This window comes from Erinaceus europaeus, chromosome 4 (genome assembly GCF_950295315.1).
Source record: "Erinaceus europaeus chromosome 4, mEriEur2.1, whole genome shotgun sequence".
In the NCBI taxonomy this organism is placed as follows: domain Eukaryota; kingdom Metazoa; phylum Chordata; class Mammalia; order Eulipotyphla; family Erinaceidae; genus Erinaceus; species Erinaceus europaeus.
The window spans coordinates 55,132,980-55,151,042 of record NC_080165.1 but is presented as its reverse complement, the minus strand read 5'-3'; the positions used below and the strand labels follow the sequence as shown (position 1 = coordinate 55,151,042).

The 18,063-nt window shown below is 45.7% G+C and overlaps 1 protein-coding gene across 2 annotated transcripts; it reads right to left on the bottom strand.

The window, feature by feature from the left end:
- Nucleotides 1-124: 124 nt before the first annotated feature.
- Nucleotides 125-17,032, bottom strand: C2 (complement C2). Of its 2 annotated transcripts, XM_060189498.1 has the most exons (16): nucleotides 16,792-17,032; nucleotides 14,291-14,464; nucleotides 14,113-14,211; nucleotides 13,525-13,658; nucleotides 10,961-11,099; nucleotides 9,348-9,488; nucleotides 7,943-8,032; nucleotides 2,359-2,499; nucleotides 2,167-2,261; nucleotides 1,951-2,062; nucleotides 1,667-1,832; nucleotides 1,479-1,555; nucleotides 1,270-1,361; nucleotides 912-1,038; nucleotides 701-750; nucleotides 125-554 (listed from the first exon to the last, which is right to left on the bottom strand). In XM_060189498.1, the coding sequence occupies exons 1-16, from the start codon at nucleotides 17,030-17,032 to the stop codon at nucleotides 399-401; spliced, it is 2,034 nt and encodes a 677-aa protein (XP_060045481.1). In that variant the 3' UTR covers nucleotides 125-398. The 2 variants fall into 2 exon arrangements, with proteins under 2 accessions (XP_060045481.1, XP_060045480.1); XM_060189497.1 differs by having other exon boundaries at nucleotides 1,479-1,832.
- Between the last annotated feature and the right edge of the window lie 1,031 nt (nucleotides 17,033-18,063).

The window sequence follows — 18,063 nt, the reverse complement described above, 5'->3', positions numbered from 1 at the left end:
CCTGACATGGAACAGAGTCCAGCCACTGTTTGCCCAGCAGGGTCTCTGACCTGCTTTGCTGCAGTTCCTGGAACCACAGTTACCTTCCCCTCCCCACAGACTAGTTCCCAGGCAAGGTTACAAACAGATGTGGAAATCAATGATTTTTATTAATTTCATAATTTAGAAATTCCATGTGAAAGTGAAAGAAGAGAAAGTCCAGTAAAGCAGAGGTGGGAGGGGTACTGGCAGGAGCAGCTTGGAAGCACTGCTTCAGGATCCGGGAGGCCAGGATTCACTGAGAGGAGGGAGTGAGGGGAGGGCGTGGTGTCTGTGGGTGGAAGCTTGGAGGGAGGAAAAAAGAAAGATGACCCGTGCTGCAAGGACAGCAAAGTGGTCGGTAACCTTGGTTAGAGTGGTTAGAGTGGCACAAAGTTCAGGACCCCCTGCAGGTGCTGCCTCAGCCAGGGCTGCAGACGGAAGAGATTGATGTGGAAATCTCTTTGTATTCTCTTTCGGGACTTTGTGCTGCTCTTATCACAGGGGTCGTAGAGACCCCAGCTCACCAGGCCCACCTGAAAGGAGGAGAGAATAGGGAAGGAAGCAGCCACAACCACAATTCCAAGTCCCGTCCTCCCTGATTCCTTCCCCCCATCATTCTCCCCACAAGACCCGGATCTTACGATCCCAGCCCTTGAGCGCCTGCCCCTTTTCTACTCACCTGAAAAAATCTGAATTTCCGCTCAAGGAAAACTGCTCCCCCAGACACTCCTGCCAGAAAGGAGGGACAAGAGACAGAGTCATTCTGACTTTCACTGGGTTCCCCCCTTCCCTTGTCATGGGGCAATGTACCAGTGTCCTGGTATACATGCTGCTCACAGGAACACTGGTGGCCTTGTCCTGGGGCATCCAGGCTCTAGGGAGGGGCTCACCCTTGCAAGGATGGGCATCCTTCCCAGTCCCACTGCATAAGAACTGGTCAGTCACTACTTCTGTGGCATCTGTCAAGTTGGGGAACGAGGTTTTGTCTTGGATCACGGCACTGATACAGCTTGCCCGCTGCAGTAGGGGTGAAGTGGGAGAGACAGTTGGAATGAGCAGGTTCACAGGACACCTGTCAGCCCAGCTAGGCCTAGGAGGAGGAGGATTGCCTCAGGGTCAGATGGAGATAGCAGCCAGAGGTAGAAGAGGAGGCGGAGAAAGAGGAAGAAGAGGAGGAGGATATGTTCTGGGAGCTTCCACAGAAAGTCCATCTCACGCCCCACAGCATCCTAGACCTGAGACCCTCACCTCCACCCCTGTCTTGAGGTTTATGTTCTGTTTGCTCCCATCCAAGTCCACAAAATGAGCAGGAATGCTCTGCGTATCCAGAAGTTTGCTCTCTGCAGTCAAAGAGAGGGAGTGTTGGTCCTTTTACCCAGCACCAGACTCCTGACCTGTGCACTGCAGCAGCACCAGGCAAGCCCTCACCCTCCAGCTCCCCAAACCCTGGCACTCACCATGGTCTCGGCAGGTACTGTCCAGGGGCCTCCGCAGAGCCAGGTTGGCCCCCACTGTGCAGGGAAGGCAGATAGGCCTGGGGAGAAGGTGATGGTCACGCAAGCCCCACCTACACATCACTCCTTCTCCAGGGATTCCCCAGAACACTCTCCCCAGCTGGGTGCCCACCCACCCCAGACTCTGGCACCTGGCATGAGTGGACATCTTCACTTTCTGTGACAGCTTCAGCAGAGCAATGTCATCACCATAGAACTCCTTGATCCCCTTGTCCTTCTTGGCATGGGCATTAAACCCAGAGGAGATCACCTTACTCTCAACTTGGAACTCTTTGCCGTTTGGGGAGTTGGGGTCCCCTAGGAACAATATGTTGAATTAAACTTGGTCAAGACTTCTGAGAGAGCAAGACACTTAGGAGGGAGGGAGGTGGTCTCTGGCCAAAGCATCAGGAACCTGGTGTGGGTCCTGCCTTACCCACAATGATCCTCCACAGATCCTGCTGCTCAGCACTGTGGAAGCAGTGAGCAGCTGTCAGGACCCACTGGTCTGAGATGAGGGCCCCCCGACATGTGGCATGACTCTTAGGCTGTAGGGGGAACACATGATCTTCAGGAACTTCTGTGTTTCTAGCCCATAACACCTCCCTTCTCTGGGATTCACTCCATATCCCTCCCTTGTAGCTCCTGATACCTTAATAGTGACATGCCAAGGTGTCCTCTCCTGGGCAGAGGCATTGGCTGACATGTTCCCCACCCCACATATGGGATCTGTGAGCCTAGTGACATCTGTGGGGGGTCACATGGGGAAACAGGTAGATGAAGGCTTTGTAGGCAGGTTCCCAACACTGCCCACCCCGCACTGGAGAAGGCACAGCTCACTCACCTAGCATGTGCTCAAAGACCTGGTACAAAGCATCTTTGTCCTGTAGAATGAAGGCATGCCTCTCACCATCTTTCTTGGACCCCAACTCATTCAGTTCTCTCCAGTCCACATCCACCTGGCCCACCCCGATGGCATAAATGTCTGATGGGGAAGAAGAAAACACTAGAATCTTAGAGCAGAAGGGCTACTCTGTGACAGGAGACCAAATTGAAACTCGTCCTATCTGAAGGGGCCCTCTGTGAGCTAACCCCAGCCTCAGCTCCCTGTCTGACCTCGTTTCCCCCATTCCTCACCCTTCACTCTCTTCCAGCCACATGGTTCCCTTGATCCTCAGAACTGCAGACACACTCCCACCTCAGACCCTCTGCATATGACAAATGTCTTCCTGTTTCCCCCCGATTCCAGACTTCTCACAGGAGATATGTATCTCAGAGAATAAACCTAGGGCCACACACAGCTGCCTCCCAGAACAATTTTAATTCTTTATTTCTAGAAAGGAAGAAGGGAAGGAAGAGGGAGACCACAGCATAATTCCACCTGTATATGATACTTTTCCATGCTGTCCATGGTGTTCCCATGTGGTGCCAGGGCCTCATACATGTGTAGCATGTGCTCTGTCACTGAGCCATCTCCCTAGTCCTCACATTAAAAAGGTAAGAGAGTTCTTAACCTTTTTAAGTCTTGACTTAATTGTTATCTCAGTGAGACCTTCCCTGGCTTCCCTGTTTACAACTGCAGTCATTGGGGCCAGCAAGATAGCTCACTTGGATAGTGCAGTTGCTTTGTCATGCACACAACCCAAATCTGAGCCCAGACTCCACTGACTAAAGGAAACTTTGGTATCTTTATCTCTGTCTCTGTCTTTCTATCTGAAAAATTCACCTGGATCAGTGAAACTCCAGTAACAACAAGAACATCTACAGTGACCAGTGCTCTAAACACTTCTACTCCCTCCCTGCTTCATTTTGTGCCTTAGAATTCTTTTTTTTTTTCCCCTCTAGGGTTATTGCTGGGCTCGGTGCCTGCACCAAGAATCCACCGCTCCTGGAGGCAATTTTTTCCCCCTTTTTGTTGCCCTTGTTGTTGTAGCCTCATTGTGGTTATTATTATTGCCATTGTTGATGTTGTTCGTTGTTGGATAGGACAGAGAGAAATGGAGAGGGGAGGGGAAGACAGAGAGGAGGAGAGAAAAATAGACACCTGCAGACCTGCTTCACCACCTGTGAAGCGACTCCCCTGCAGGTGGGGAGCCGGGGGCTCAAACCGGGATCCTTGTACCAGTCCCTGCGCTTTGTGCCACATGCGTTTAACCCACTGCGCCACCGCCTGACCCCCAGACAGAATTCTTATGCAATATGCATTTCTCTTACTTACCTTGCTTACTACCTAAGTAGCATTATGTCTCCCAAATGATTATGTTCAATCCCTAGCCCAACCCTGGTACATGTGGACATAACCTTATTTTGGAAATCAGGTATCTGTAATTGTAGTCAAGTTAAGGTGATATCATACCAGAGTAGGCTGGGCACCAATCCAATGACTGGCTCCTTTGAAGAAGAGAGATTTTGGACAGAAACACAGAGAGAATACCATATGATGGCAGAGAAAAAAGAAGATGTGAAGACAGAGGCAGAGACTGGTTTATCCCACTATAAGCCAAGGACTGTCTGGGGTCAGCAGGAACTGGAAGAGGCCTGGAAGGATTCTTCCTCAGAGGCTACAGAGGAGTCATGGCCCTACTGACACCTGATTTTTCTTTTTCTTTTTTTTTTAAATTTTTTAAATTAAATTTTTTTTCCTTTTTTTTTAATTTATTGGATAGAGACAGCCAGAAACTGAGAGGGAAGGGGGTGATAGGCAGGGAGAGAGACAGAGAGACACCTGCAGCCCTGCTTCACCACTTGTGAAGATTTCCCCCTGCAGGTGGGGACCAGGGCCTCAAACCTGAGTCCTTGTGCACTGTAGTGTATGCACTTAACCTGATATGCCACCACCTGGCCCCTGACACCTGGTTTTTCACTCCTATCTCAGCCCCTTTTATGTGGGAGAATAAATTTCTGTGGTTTAAAGCCAGCCAAATTTACATTATTTGTTGATGCAGCTCTAGGGAATTATTGCCCTAGGGAAATATATTGCCTCCTCCAGAGAAACAACCTTATGTGAGCAGGTGTCTTTTTCTGTTTTGTTCACAGCTATATCCTTAGAATAGTCCTCAAGTGAGGAGAGGCTGTCAGTGAGTGCTTGGAAATGACTATACGAATAAAAATAACTCATGGGGTAGTAGCCTACCCATGCCTCAGGTTCTCCAAGGTTCCATCCCAGGTACTATCATAATCCAGAGCTGAGCAGTGCTCTATTTAATAATAATAATAATAATAATAATAATAATAATAATAATAATAATAGGGGCTGGTTGGTGACATATCCAGTTGAATGCACATATTACCAGGCTAAAGGGCCTGGGTTTGCATCTCTGGTCCCCACCTGCAAAAGGGAAGCTTCATTAGAGGTGAAGCAGGTCTGCAGGCATTTCTCTCTTTCCCTCTCTCTCTTTCTCTCTCCTTCCCTCTCTATCTTCCTTCCCCTTCTCAATTTCTCTCTGTCCTATCAAATAAAAGAAAGGGAGAGAAAAATGGGGAGCGGAATAACCACCAGGAGTGGTAGATTCATCAGGCATGCACTAAGCCCCAGATATAACCCTGATGGCAATTTAAATGATGATGATGATGATGATATCTGATGTTTCTCTATAAAATCTGGGCCCTCACAACCATCCATAGCCCACCTCTGAACCAGCCGGGTCCAGCCACAACCACACTGGGGTGGCCCAAGAAATCCAGTCTTCTCTCACCCTTTGCCTCCATGCTAGTCTGTTTTTGCTCACCAAGAGCCCTGTGTTGTGTGGAAGGAGTGAAGCACTCAATTAAACTGTGAGGAAGGTCTCCCCCCAGGATGTCATGATTCTCATGTCTCTTGCGACTACTTCCCTTCAGTTCTGGCTTCTTTTCACTGAAATGTTTTTGAGCATTTTATCCTGATTCAGTGATGCTAAAAAAGTTAGGGAGTGGGGTTTGAGTATTTATGTATGTAAATGAGAAAGAGACAGAGGAAGAGAGAGATAAGACCAGAGTGTCACTCTGCCACATACAATGACAGGGATCAAACGCAGGACTTCATTTTGAGAGCCCAGTGCTTTAGTCACCTCCCAGTCCACTGGAGTTTGGATTTTTCCTTCCTTAACTTAGACTTTTAAAGAAAACCAAAGGAAAGAACTTGGCAGTTCTGGGGGACTCAAAACTATCCACCCTGGGCCAAAGAGTAAGCACTGTTCAGTATTGTAAAGTCTAGGTTTGAATCCTAGAACCACTCAGAAAGTTTTATGGAGGAGCCAGGTGTTGGTGCACCCATTAAAACCCAGGTTCAATCCCCTGGTTCCCACTTGCAGCAGAGAAGCTTCATGACTGGTGAAGCACCACTACAGGTGTCTCCTTTTATCTCTTTCCCTCCCCTCTTAACTTCTCTGTCTATCAAAAAGAAAACAAAGAGATAAAAGAGAAAAAAAGGGGGCACTATTCGGGGAGTCCTGAGATTCCCAAACAGACATGTTGGGCCTAGACCTTGAATAAATCCCTCTCTTCATTGTTACCAGTCATCTCTATCAGGAACAACAAAACAGACCCCTTTGTGGGCCCCCATAGGATCTTGCCCTCAACTTGGATCAACAATGGTAGAGAATGTTCCATCTTCTGAAGGGAGGCTGGACAACCTACTCCATGCTACACCTGAGGAAGATGGGTCCTGATATTGGGGCAGCTTGGAACATTCCTACTCATGACCACAGAATGTGAGCTCGGATCTATAGGGATGCAGAGGTCACATTTGCTCCTAAGCTGAATATGGGCCCCAGATCACATCAAATTATTGGGGTTTACAGTCAACAATATTTATACACCTTTCCCATATTTGGGAGCTACTCTCTTCCCTGATCCAGCTTTCTGGTCCTTTTTCCAGACATGACATCATCTCCCCAGACAATAACTTGGATCCACCTGCATATTAGATTTCAGGCCCAGTGTGGGGGCAGAGGAAACTACTATAGTCACAGGTCCTTTGGAATATAACTAAATATGCCTACTAGCTATCTACAAAATGGAGGACTCCACACACACACACACAACTCTTCATCTGCACTATTTTAGCCTTTAGGTTCATGATTAGTCAACAACTTGTTTCGCTTTATATGTTAACTATTTTCAGCCACCAGGTTCCAGATGCTAGCATGATTTCAACCAGACTTCCCTGGACAGACAACCCCACTAATGTGTCCTGGAGCTCCAATTCCCCAGAATCCCATCCCACTAGGGAAAGAGAGAGGCAGGCTGGGAGTATGGATTGACCTGTCAACACCCATGTTCAGTGGGGAAGCAATTACAGAAGCCAGACCTTCCACCTTCTGCATCCCACAATGACCTTGGGTCCTTACTTCCAGAGGGTTAAAGAATAGGAAAGCTATCAGGGGAGGGGATGGGATATGGAGTTCTGGTGGTGGGAATTGTGTGGAGTTGTAGCCCTCTTATCCTATGGTTTTGCCAGTGTTTCCTTTTTATAAATAAATTAAAATAAGAAATAAATTTTAAAAAAAAGAAAAAAGGGGGAAAATGACCACCAAGAGTGGTGGATTCATCATGCAGGCACCAAACCTCAGATATAACCCTGGTGGAAAAAATTAATTAAAAATTTAAAAAATAGTTTAGTGGAAATTCTCTACACCAAGGAAAGTTCCAGTGTTGAGGTGTCTTTACCTCTCTGTGTCTATCTGCAAGAAATTACACATGAAGAAGACTGCAATTCAAGGAAAAAATAAAAAGAGAGAGAAAGAAAACCTATCTGTTCAAACTCCTGGCCCCCACCTGCAGGGAGGAAGTCTCACAAGTGGTAAAGCAGTGCTACAGGTGTCTCCCTTTCCATCTCTATCTCCCACTCCATCTCAATTTCTCTCTGTCTCTATTAAATCAATAAATAAACACCTTCTCTCCCTTATCAAGAACATTCTTACTGAATGTATATTTCTAGTCAAAGGTCAGTGTAATTGTGTTTAGTCTGAATCTTAGGAATTGTTCCTTTACAGAGGCTGCAGTTGCAAAAGTTGTCGTTAGTTATATATGCTGCTGAAAGAGGAAGTGCCAGGGACAGTCCCAACAAGGAACCCAGCCAGGCCTTTTCTTCCTGCAGATGTGTGTGTACTTAAGGTGGTGGACCATAGTAATGACAATGGCAGCTCTGATAGTCACTGTGTGTCTCTGTGTCAGACAGTGTCTATGCATTTGCCCCTGTGGGTCTATGAGACTGGGCCTAGTACTAGGTCCCTGCCAGAATGAAGACACTACCCATGACCACAATCCCTCACAGATGAAACCATGGGAGGTTTGACCCCAGACTCTTTAATATGACACTCGGCTGCCTTAATACAGAATGACTCAGCCTAGAGTCATTCTAGTCTCACTAGTAAGGGAAGTCCAAGGTGCTGGACTCCCTGGCTATGGGCCCTATGCCCCCTGCTAAGGCAGCACTGGCGGAGACTCACCCAGGTAGTCATTCCTTTTCTGATTGATGTTCAAGATCTCTTTGATATTGTTAATTGCTGGCTTGGGAGAACCGCCCATGTTGGACTTCCCTAGAACAAAAGGAAAAGAAATGTTTGGGTGAATATAGTAGTTTTCCACAGCCCTGGAAGAGTGCAGAGGCATTTATTCTGAGAATCTCAACACTTTACACTCTTACATGAGCTTCCAGATATATGATTTACTGAGATTCCCTTCATTCTAAGCACTGGATTAGGAGCTTTGTATACTTATACCATTTAGTTCTCATGAAATTCCAGAAGTGGATGGGCAAAATAGCTCACATAGGTAGTGTACTGCTTTGCTGTGCGCATGACCCCAATTCCAGCCTTGCCCCCATGGCACTGAAGGAAGCTTTGGTACTGTGGTCTCTTCCTTTTCCTTAAAACTTTTTTTTTAATTGCTGCTAGGATTATCACTGGGGTTCAGTGCTTGTACTATAAATCCACCACTCTCATTGACCATTACCCCAAACACACACTTTTTAAATCTTTCTATTTCATTTGAAGGACAAGGGTGAACTAAAGGGGGAGGGGGAGATAGAGAGGGAGAGAGAAAGACAGACACCTGCAGATCTGCTTCACCACTCATGAAGTTTCCTCCCTACAGGTGGGGATGGGGGTTTGAACTCAGGTCCTCGTGCAGGGTAATGTATGCACTGAACCAGGTGTGCCACAGCCTGGTCCCCATTTTTAAAATCTATTTTATTTTAATGAGAGAGCTAGATACATAGTAGATAGATAGACCAGAGCACTGCTCAGCTCTGGTTTATGGTGATGCTGGAGATTGAACCTGAGACCTCAGAGCCACAGGGTTGAGAGTCTTTTTGCATAACCATTATGCTATCTCCTCATCCCAATGGTCTCTCACTCTCTCTCCTCCCTCTATGTAAAAAAAAAAAAAAAAAAACTAGAGAAAAATCCAAAGTGTGGCTATCCTCATTTTATAACAAGAAAACTGAGTTGGGGGTGGGGAAAGGTATGTAATTTGGACAAAATCAAGATAAATATCAGAGCTCAGATCCACTACACAGACCTTCTCTCTCTGCAAGGTCACTGCTCCAGAACCCTGCCTGGGCATCTCACTTACTCCAGGCAGCAACAATTATAGTATAGGTAGAAGTAATTATAATAACTATAGTCTCAAAAAAAATCTCATTTTACATAAATTACTCAAATTGCTCTCTGTATAAGGAAAAGAGGGCAGCTATCCTTATAATCATTATTGCCATCATCATCACCAACACTATTTTGACCTTATCAATAAGAAACTGAGTCTCAAGGCAGCAGAGGGAGAACTAAATGCAGGTCTTCTGACCCCCTGTTGGTGCTCCTGTCACTCTACCAGACTCACAAAGACAATACCTACCATCTGTCAGAAGGATAATGGCATGTCGGATTTCTTGCCAGGCCATAGTTTGCATACCAAGGCGCTGCATCTGGTTATTCATCATGATATAGACACTGTTTAGGGCCTCATATGTGTTGGTACCTGTGCCATTTTCATGATCTAGAATATTTGAAGAAGGAAAGCTCAGAAACTTTCCACATGTCATTAGAAAGCAAGAAGTAAAAAAAGGAAGAAGTCACTCTATTCACCCATGCACTGGAAATGCATGTATCAATTTGTTTCCCAAACCCAGACCTTTGCTATCCAGACATCATTGCCTGTTTAAACATCAAAAGCCTTTCCCTCCTTAGAAATACCTAATCTCGGGAGTCGGTCTGTAGCGCAGGGTTAAGCACACATGGTGAAGCACAAGGACCAGCATAAGGATCCTGGTTCGAGCCCCCGGTTCGAGCCCCCCCCCCTGCAGGGGAGTCGCTTCACAGGCTGTGAAGCAGGTCTGCAGGTGTCTATCTTTCTCTCCCACTGTTTACCTCTCCTCTCTCCATTTCTTTCTGTCCTATCTAACAACAACGACATCAATACCAATGACGATATCAATAATGACGACATCAGTAACAACAATAATTGCAACAATAAAATAACCAGGGCAACAAAAGGGAAAAAAATTAAATAAATCTTTAAAAAGAAATACGTTTATCGTTGTTGTTGTTATTATTACTATGTTGTTATTGCTGTCGTTGTTGGACAGGACAGAGAGAAATCGAAAGAGGAGGGGAAGACAAAGTGGGAGAGAGAAAGATAAACACCTGCAGACCTGCTTCACCGCTTGTGAAGTGACCCCCCACCCCGCAGGTGGGGAGCCTGGAGCTCGAACTGGGATCTTTACACTGGTCCTTGCACTTTGCACCAAGTGCACTTAACCTGCTGCATTACTGCCCTGCCTCCAACTATTTATTTTATTTGTTACATGTGAAAGAGAGAGAAAAGAGGCAGGGGAAAGGATATCATTTCAGTATATGTAATATTAGGGATCGAACCAAGAGCCTTAGGCATTTAAGTCCAATGCTCTACCAGTTGAGCCATCTCCCAAGCCCAAAGTAGTTTTATAATGATATGGAAATCCTATAGTGTTGAGTCATGGAAACCAGAACATGTTCTGACCTCAGTATAGCCTTGTTAGCACGGTAGGCAGTGCGTCAGTCTCTTAAGAAAAATGCCCTGCATGATGCATTTAGACATAAAACATATGAGATAGAGTAAACCATGAATTGATGGAAACTGGGACTCCTCCATCACAAGCCTAACCTAGGGCAACCCCCCACGTACACCGGAGGAACCAGAAATTAGAATGCCACAGCCTGGGATCTCAAATGCCACCAAAAGCTGGTTCCCCACCAACCCCCCCCCCCCCAAGAATCTATCTGCAGACATGCAGAATTCGCCCCACCCTCATCCTCCTCATCTGATGACATTCATATATTTATTTTTATTTACTCATTTTAATGAGAAAGAGAGACCAGAGCACTGCTCAGCTCTGGCTTATAGTAATGCTGGGGACTTAACCTGGGACCTCAGAGCCTCAGGCATAAAAGCCTTTTCCATAACCTACCTCCCCCGCCCAATACCCATACCTTTATAGCTGGCTTTTTCCAAACTGTTGCTCACTTCTGTCTCATCCCGGGAATTTCCATGTAGGACAGACATGATGATTTTGGGCTTTGATGCAAAGGTGATGATAGCGACGCTAACGTTGATCTCAAAGCTAAAAATCTGTGAAGGGGAAGTGAGAAGCAGTTTGAGCAAGTCAGGTAAAAATCCTTGGAGGGGGACGGTGGTAGGGACAGAGAGCCCAGACTGAGACCAAGGTAGGTTAGGTCTGTCAGTAGACATTTTCTAAGAAACTCTTCTTGGAAGATGCCAGGAAGCTGGTATTTGTTGACCATTTGCTTTCCTCGATAAGACTCCTCATTTGATTCTCGCATTCTGTAGTTGGATCACAATGCTCCTCATTTTATAAATAAGAAATTTGAGAAGTGCTTCCTCACTGCAGATCATGCCACTGATAAAGATGGAGGTAGAATTTGAACTGCGAGGGGCTGGGTTGTGGCGCACCTGATTGAGCGCATGTATTACAATGCGCAATGACCCAGGTTCAAGCCCCTGGTCCCCACCTGCAGAGGGAAAGCTTTGCGAGTAGTGAAGCAGTGTTCCAGGTCTCTCCCTTCCTCTCTCTCTCTCTCTCTCTCTCTCTCTCTCTCTCCTCTATCACCCCTTCTCTCTTGATTTCTGGCTGTCTCTATTCAGTAAATAAAGATTTAAAAAAAAATTTTTTAAAGAATTTGAACTGTGAGGGAGCGTCTCTAACAGTTGCATTTTGCAGCTTCTCATAGTAACTACTTAACTCTCCATTCTAAGAGACACTATAAGAAGCAGATAAACAGTTGTGTGTGTGTGTTTGTGTGAGATGTTGCTAGGAGGAAACCCATGTATCTACATCAACTACTGTATAAAGTATAATTGTCCAGAGAGTACTGGCAAGATATCTAAACCAGTGTTTTTTTTTGTTTGTTTGTTTATTTGTTTTTCTTTTCCCTCCAGGGTTATTGCTGGGACTTGGTGCCAGCACTATGAATCCACTGCTCCTGGAGGCCATTTTTTCCATTTTATTAGATAGAGCAGAGAGAAACTGAGAGAGGAAGGGGAGATAGAGAGGGAGAGAGACACCTGCAGACCTGCTTTACCGCTTGTGAAGCGACCCCCCTGCAAATGGGGAGCCAGGGGCTTGAACTGTGGTTCTTGCAAGGGTCTTTGCGTTTCATACTATGTGTGCTTAACCTAGTGCACTACCACTTGCCACCCTAAACCAGTTGTTTCCAAACTCTTCTATTCTTGCATCTCTTCAGTAAAAACATTTTGAGCATACAGACACACACACATACACACTATCACTTTCCAAACATAAGCATTTCAAGCATAATCAAAGTATTGCACTTGAAGGAAATTATTAGAGTCCAGGAGTTGACACATTGGATATCTTAGACATTCAAGTGTGAGAGCCCAAGTTTAACCCACAACACTGCATGTGTTAGATGTTCTGGTTCTCTCCCACTCTCCCTCATTAACAAATACATAATATTTTTAAAGATAAAGGAACTTATTAAATAGTGCTATTAACTTATTTATTTTTTGCTACCTTTATTTATTTATTGGATACAGACATCCAGAAATTGAGAGGGCCTGGAGTGATAGAGAGCAAAAGAGGCAGAGAGACACCTGCAGCCCTGCTTCACCACTCATGAAGTTTTTCCTCTGCAGGTGGGGGCCAGGGGCTCGAACCTGGGTCCTTGTGCACTGTAACAGGTGCATTCAACCAGGTGCGCCACCACCCAGCCCCTATTAACTTATTTTTAAAGCCCTGATTGTTTCTTTCTTTTTTTAATTATATGTATTCCCCACCCCCTCCACCAGAGCACTGCTCAGCTCCGATTTATGGTGTTATGGGGGACTGAACCTGGGACATAAGGGCTTCAGGCATGAGAATCTATTTGTATAACCATTATGCTTATTATTATTATTGTTATTATTATTATTATTATTTACCAGAGCACTACTCAGCTTTGGCTTATGATGGTGTTGGGAATTGAACCCAAGACCTCAGAGCCTCAGGCATGAAAGTCATTGTGCATAACCATTATGCTATCTTCCCAGCCCTATTAATTTGTGTTTTAACACTTATTTATTTATTGACAGGAAAACCAAAGCATCATTTTGGTCTATGTGGTGCTGAAGGTCAAACTAATGTATTCAAGTCCAGTAGTCTACTTCCTTCCCAAAATCCCTGACCACAGTTACTGTTATTAATCAATTAAATTTTTTTCATCAGAGATATCAGTATTTTCCTGCCCCTCTCCAGGGGGGTTATTTCTGTACCCCTCTGTGGAGACAACTGTTCTAGAGGGCAAATCCCTGAAAAGTGGGACCTCAGCCTTGTTCACCCCAGCACCCATACTAACCAGCTATTTTTGGCAGTGCCCAACAAATAGTAGGTGCCCCACAGCATTTTAGGAACAATAATATAGGTTTCTATAAATTAAATCCCTAATACTTGCATGGCATGCATAGAATCTGGGAAGACCTCCTAGAGGAGGTAGACCATGGGACTCTGAGGAAAGGAAGGAAATAGGGAAAGACTAACCCTGTCCACCATGAGGGAGGCACACTCCTTGAAGACATGAAAGTCATCTTCTGTCACACTCTGAGAGGCATCCAGGAGCAGGTAGAGGTTCAAGTGGCCAGAGCGCTGGATTTGAATTTTTCGACCCAGGTTTTCTGGGATTAATGGGGATGGGGAAGATTCATATTTCCATCTTCTCTTATCCAGGGGGTCAGGTCTCTCTGGTTCTCCATTGCCTCAATCAGCTCAGTCTCATAGCCTCCTCCTGCCCCCACCCCCACCCCCGCCACCCTTGGCTTCTTCCCTCCAAGAAAGCTAGCCTTCTTTGCTTTCCAATTACCAGCACCACACCCCACCTCTCATTTAAAGCACTCACCATGCTTTTCTTTTACTTTTTTTTTTTGTAGTTTGCTTATTTATTGGATAGAGACAAAGAAATCAAGAAGGAAGGGAAGTTAGGGAAGGAGAACGAGAGATACCCACAGCACTTGCTTCACTGCTTGTGAAGATTTTCCCCTGCAGGTAAGGGCCAAGGACTTGAACCCAGGTCCTTGAGCACTGTAATATGTGCATTCTAACAATGACCCACCATTTGGTCCCAGCACTCACCATGCTTCTGCTGGGTGGGGTTGGTAGTGCCAACCAGATGGGTTAAAGAGGTGCCCAGGGCTGGGGCCACATCCTCAGGAAAGTCATAAGAGTAAGGCTCTGTGGGAAAAGTCAGTGGGGTGAGCCAGGGCCAGGGGTGGGGTCCCCAGGAGTCAGGAGGGTCAGCACTGCTACTCACGGCGACAGATGGGCTCCGTCCCACTCCAGACGCCATCATCTTGACACTCCCGCTCTGCAGACCCAGTCAACACCAGACTTGAGGAGCACCGGTAGCTGACTTTGTCTCCAAGGTCAAAGCGGGACCCTGTCCTCACTGCACCCACAGAAATGCCCGGGTTAGGGCAAAAGCTAGCTGTACATGAACAATGAAAGAGAAGGTAAGCAGTGGGTACAGCCAGCCTCTTGAACTTCTCTCTGGCTCTCTCCCTCCAAGCTCTTTCTCCTCTTATGTTTAGAACCTCAGATGTCACTAGAGAATCTCAATTCCAGTCCAAGCACTTAGTCTGTACCCTACCTCCCTGAGCCCAAGGAACCCTACACCATCACAGAAAATACTTGCATTTCATAAGCTACAACTGTAATGTGAGCAGTAATTAGAAAATTAGCAGACACCACAAGCTCCATCTTGTTGTCCTATGGTTTCTCCCTCTCCTTACTGTCCCTTACCTTATATGATGCATAGTTGCAAAGAACATTGTATGTTGGTTAGGTAGGTGGTAGTCACAGGTATATAGGGTGCAACAAATGAGAGTAAAATCGCAAGCCCCAGAAGAAAGATTCTGGAGGCTTTTCTATGGAAAGTGTATAGTAAAGTTTCTCAAAGCTCTGGAAAAAAGATCACCCTGATGTAATGATTGTGTTCTGCTGATGTGTCATCTCTCAGGAGCCAGGGGATGGCCAAGGGATTGAGTCCTCCTTCTTTCTCTCAAAAATCTACTTCATATATATATGAGAGAGAGGGGAAGATACACAGAGAGACTAGAGAACTACTCAGATCTGGCTTACAGTGTTGTTGGGATTTAAATCTGGAACCTCAGAGCCTCAGGTTGAGGAGAGAGAGGAGGGGAAGACAGAGAGAGCGAGAGAAAGATAGACACCTGCAGACCTGCTTCACCACCTGTGAAGTGACTCCCCTGCAGGTGGGGAGCCGGGGGCTCAAATAGGGATCCTTAGGCCGGGCCTTGCACTTTGTGCCACATGCGTGTAACCGCCCGACTCCCTCTTTTCTTTTCTTTTTTTTTTTTTAATAATGGATATTTTCTGTCTAGAGTCAAGATTACATGGATGATAGATGTATCAAAGTTCACTGAGTGGAATACTTAAGATGTATACACTTTACTATAGGTAGATTAAACTTCAATTTTCAAATAAATTATATTTATATTAGAATAAACAGATACTTGTCAAAGAATCAAGGATATGAGTGGGGGGTTGGGTGGTAGTGCAGCAGGTTAAGCACATGTGGCGCTAAGTGCAAGGACCGGCGTAAAGATCCAGGTTCAAGCCCCTGGCTCCCCACCTGCTGGGGAGTCGCTTCACAGGCAAGAGAGAAAGATAAGACACCTACAGACCTTATGAAGCAACTCCCCTGCAGGTGGGGAGCCGGGGCTCAAACCGGGATCCTTACGCCAGTCCTTGCACTTTGTGCCACATGCGCTTAGCCCGCTGTGCTACCACCCAAATCCCTGATAGATGCTTTCTGATGCAGCTCATCTAAACCCCACCACAATCCCATGCAGTCAGCACTTACTCTTTCCTTTCTTTTTCTTTCTTTTTTAAATTTTAAAAAAAATTTATTTGTATTTATTTTTCCATTTTTGTTGCCCTTGTTGTTTTCTATTGTTGTAGATATTGTTGTTGATGTCGTCGTTGTTAGATAGGACAGAGAAAAATAGAGAGAGGAGGGGAAGACAGGGGGGGAGAGAAAGAGAGGCACCTGCAGATCTGCTTCACCGCCTATGAAGTGACTCCCCTGCTGGTGGGGAGCTGGAGGCTCAAACTTACTCTTCCCTTTCTACAGATGTGAAAACTAAGACATAAAGAAGTTAAATAGCCTTGGACTGGGTAGCGGCTTACTCAGTACAAGGTACATGTTATCATGCACAAGGATCCTGGTTCAAGCCCCAGGTCCCCACTTGATTCCCATAAGCAATGTTGCAGGTATTTCTACTTTCTGTTTCCCACCTCCTGAAAAAAGAAAAAAAAAAAAAGACCATCTGGAATGGTGGAGTCATACACACACCAAGTTAGCACCCAGTGATAACCCTTTAGCCAAAATAAAGTTAAATAACAAGTTCACAAAACTGTTAGTGTCAGATCCACACTCAGTCCCAAACCAGTTCCCAGGGCAAAGCACTTAAATACAATGTGCCATTCTCTCCCAGCATATTTTCCCTGCAATAGTCTACTGCCTGGATACCAAGCCTTGCTTTGAAGCATTGATAAAAGCTAGGCAGAATGTGCTGAATCTGAAGCTTAACACCAACTGCATTTGATCAAACTCTCTGCACATCAGTGATGTGTGACCTGTAGCCTTCAATTTCCACCTGTCAGTATTATCAATCACAATGCCAGGGTATGCTAGAGTCCTGTCTCCATGGAAGCTCCCTGAGCAAGCATCTGGCTCCAGAGCCTCTAGGAGAACCCAGCCCCCACAGAGCCACTGGGCAGGACACTCACCACCATTGTCACACACAGTAGTCTCCCCATCCCACATGCCGTTGGGACGACACTGTCGCACAGGGGAACCCCGCAGTGTAAAGCCATCCTCACACTCGAAGCTCAGGTTGCTGCCCACTGGATGGGACCCCAGCCGTGGGCTGTACACACCATTCTCAAAGGAAACCGGGGCTGGGCAGCGAACAGCTGAAGGGAAAGATAGGGATGAGAACCTAAGAACAGACATTCCCGAGTTGGGCATCAAGTGGTGTTGTTTGGCTTGGGCGTAGGAGAATGGCTGCTTCAAAATATTATGGCTGGCTATTAAAATATTAGGTTAAAGCACATGAAGATTGCTGCATTTGGCAATTAGTGGGATATTAACAACTTCACACAATTCAGCCCAGTTGACTGATAAATAACCACTTTTCTCAGGCCCTTAAGGGCCATATCCATCCAGTTTGAGCCTGGATCTCTTTAGATACAGCAGCATTAGTTAGCTAAAGGGGTAACTGGCACAAATGACTCCAAAACTGCCCAGAATCCGTTCTGAATGACTAATACTGTGTGGCTAATCGCTACGTATTTTTTAAAATCATCTTTGGCTTTAGGATCCTGCAATATCAATCTCTCTCGTGCACTTTTTTAAAATTATTATTCATAAAGAACATAGGCAGAGAGAAAGACATCACTCTGGTGCCTGTGCTGCTAGGGATTGAACTTGGGACCTCATGCTTGAAAGTCCAGTGCTTTATCCACCACGCCACCTCCTGGGACCGCTTTTATAATGTTTTTTGTTCGTTTGTTTTGTTTTAAAGATTTACTTTTTTCCCCTTTTTCCTTTCTATTATACTAGATAGGACAGACAGAAATTGAAAGGGGAGGGGAAATAGAAAGATAGATAGATAGATAGATAGATAGATAGATAGATAGATAGATAGATAGATAGATTAAATAGGCAAAGATAGATACCTGAAAACCTGCTTTACCACTTGTAAAGCTTCCTCCCTGCAGGTGGGGAGCAGGGGCTTGAACCCTGGTCTTTGCACATGATAACATACGTGCTTAACCAGGTGTGCCACCACCTGTCCCCGGATCCTACAATCTCTATCAAAGTCTGCCTCCAGCTCCTTGCTATGAGCAACTGATATTTATTTTCCCACCATAATGAAAGCAGCTCTGCCATTTCTCCCACACCATCTTGTCAGATTAAAATTCACCCTGAGAAGCTCCTAAACACAAGTGCTGGGTTGGCTGCTGCTAGGGTGCCAGGTCTGCGGGGAGCCTCACGTT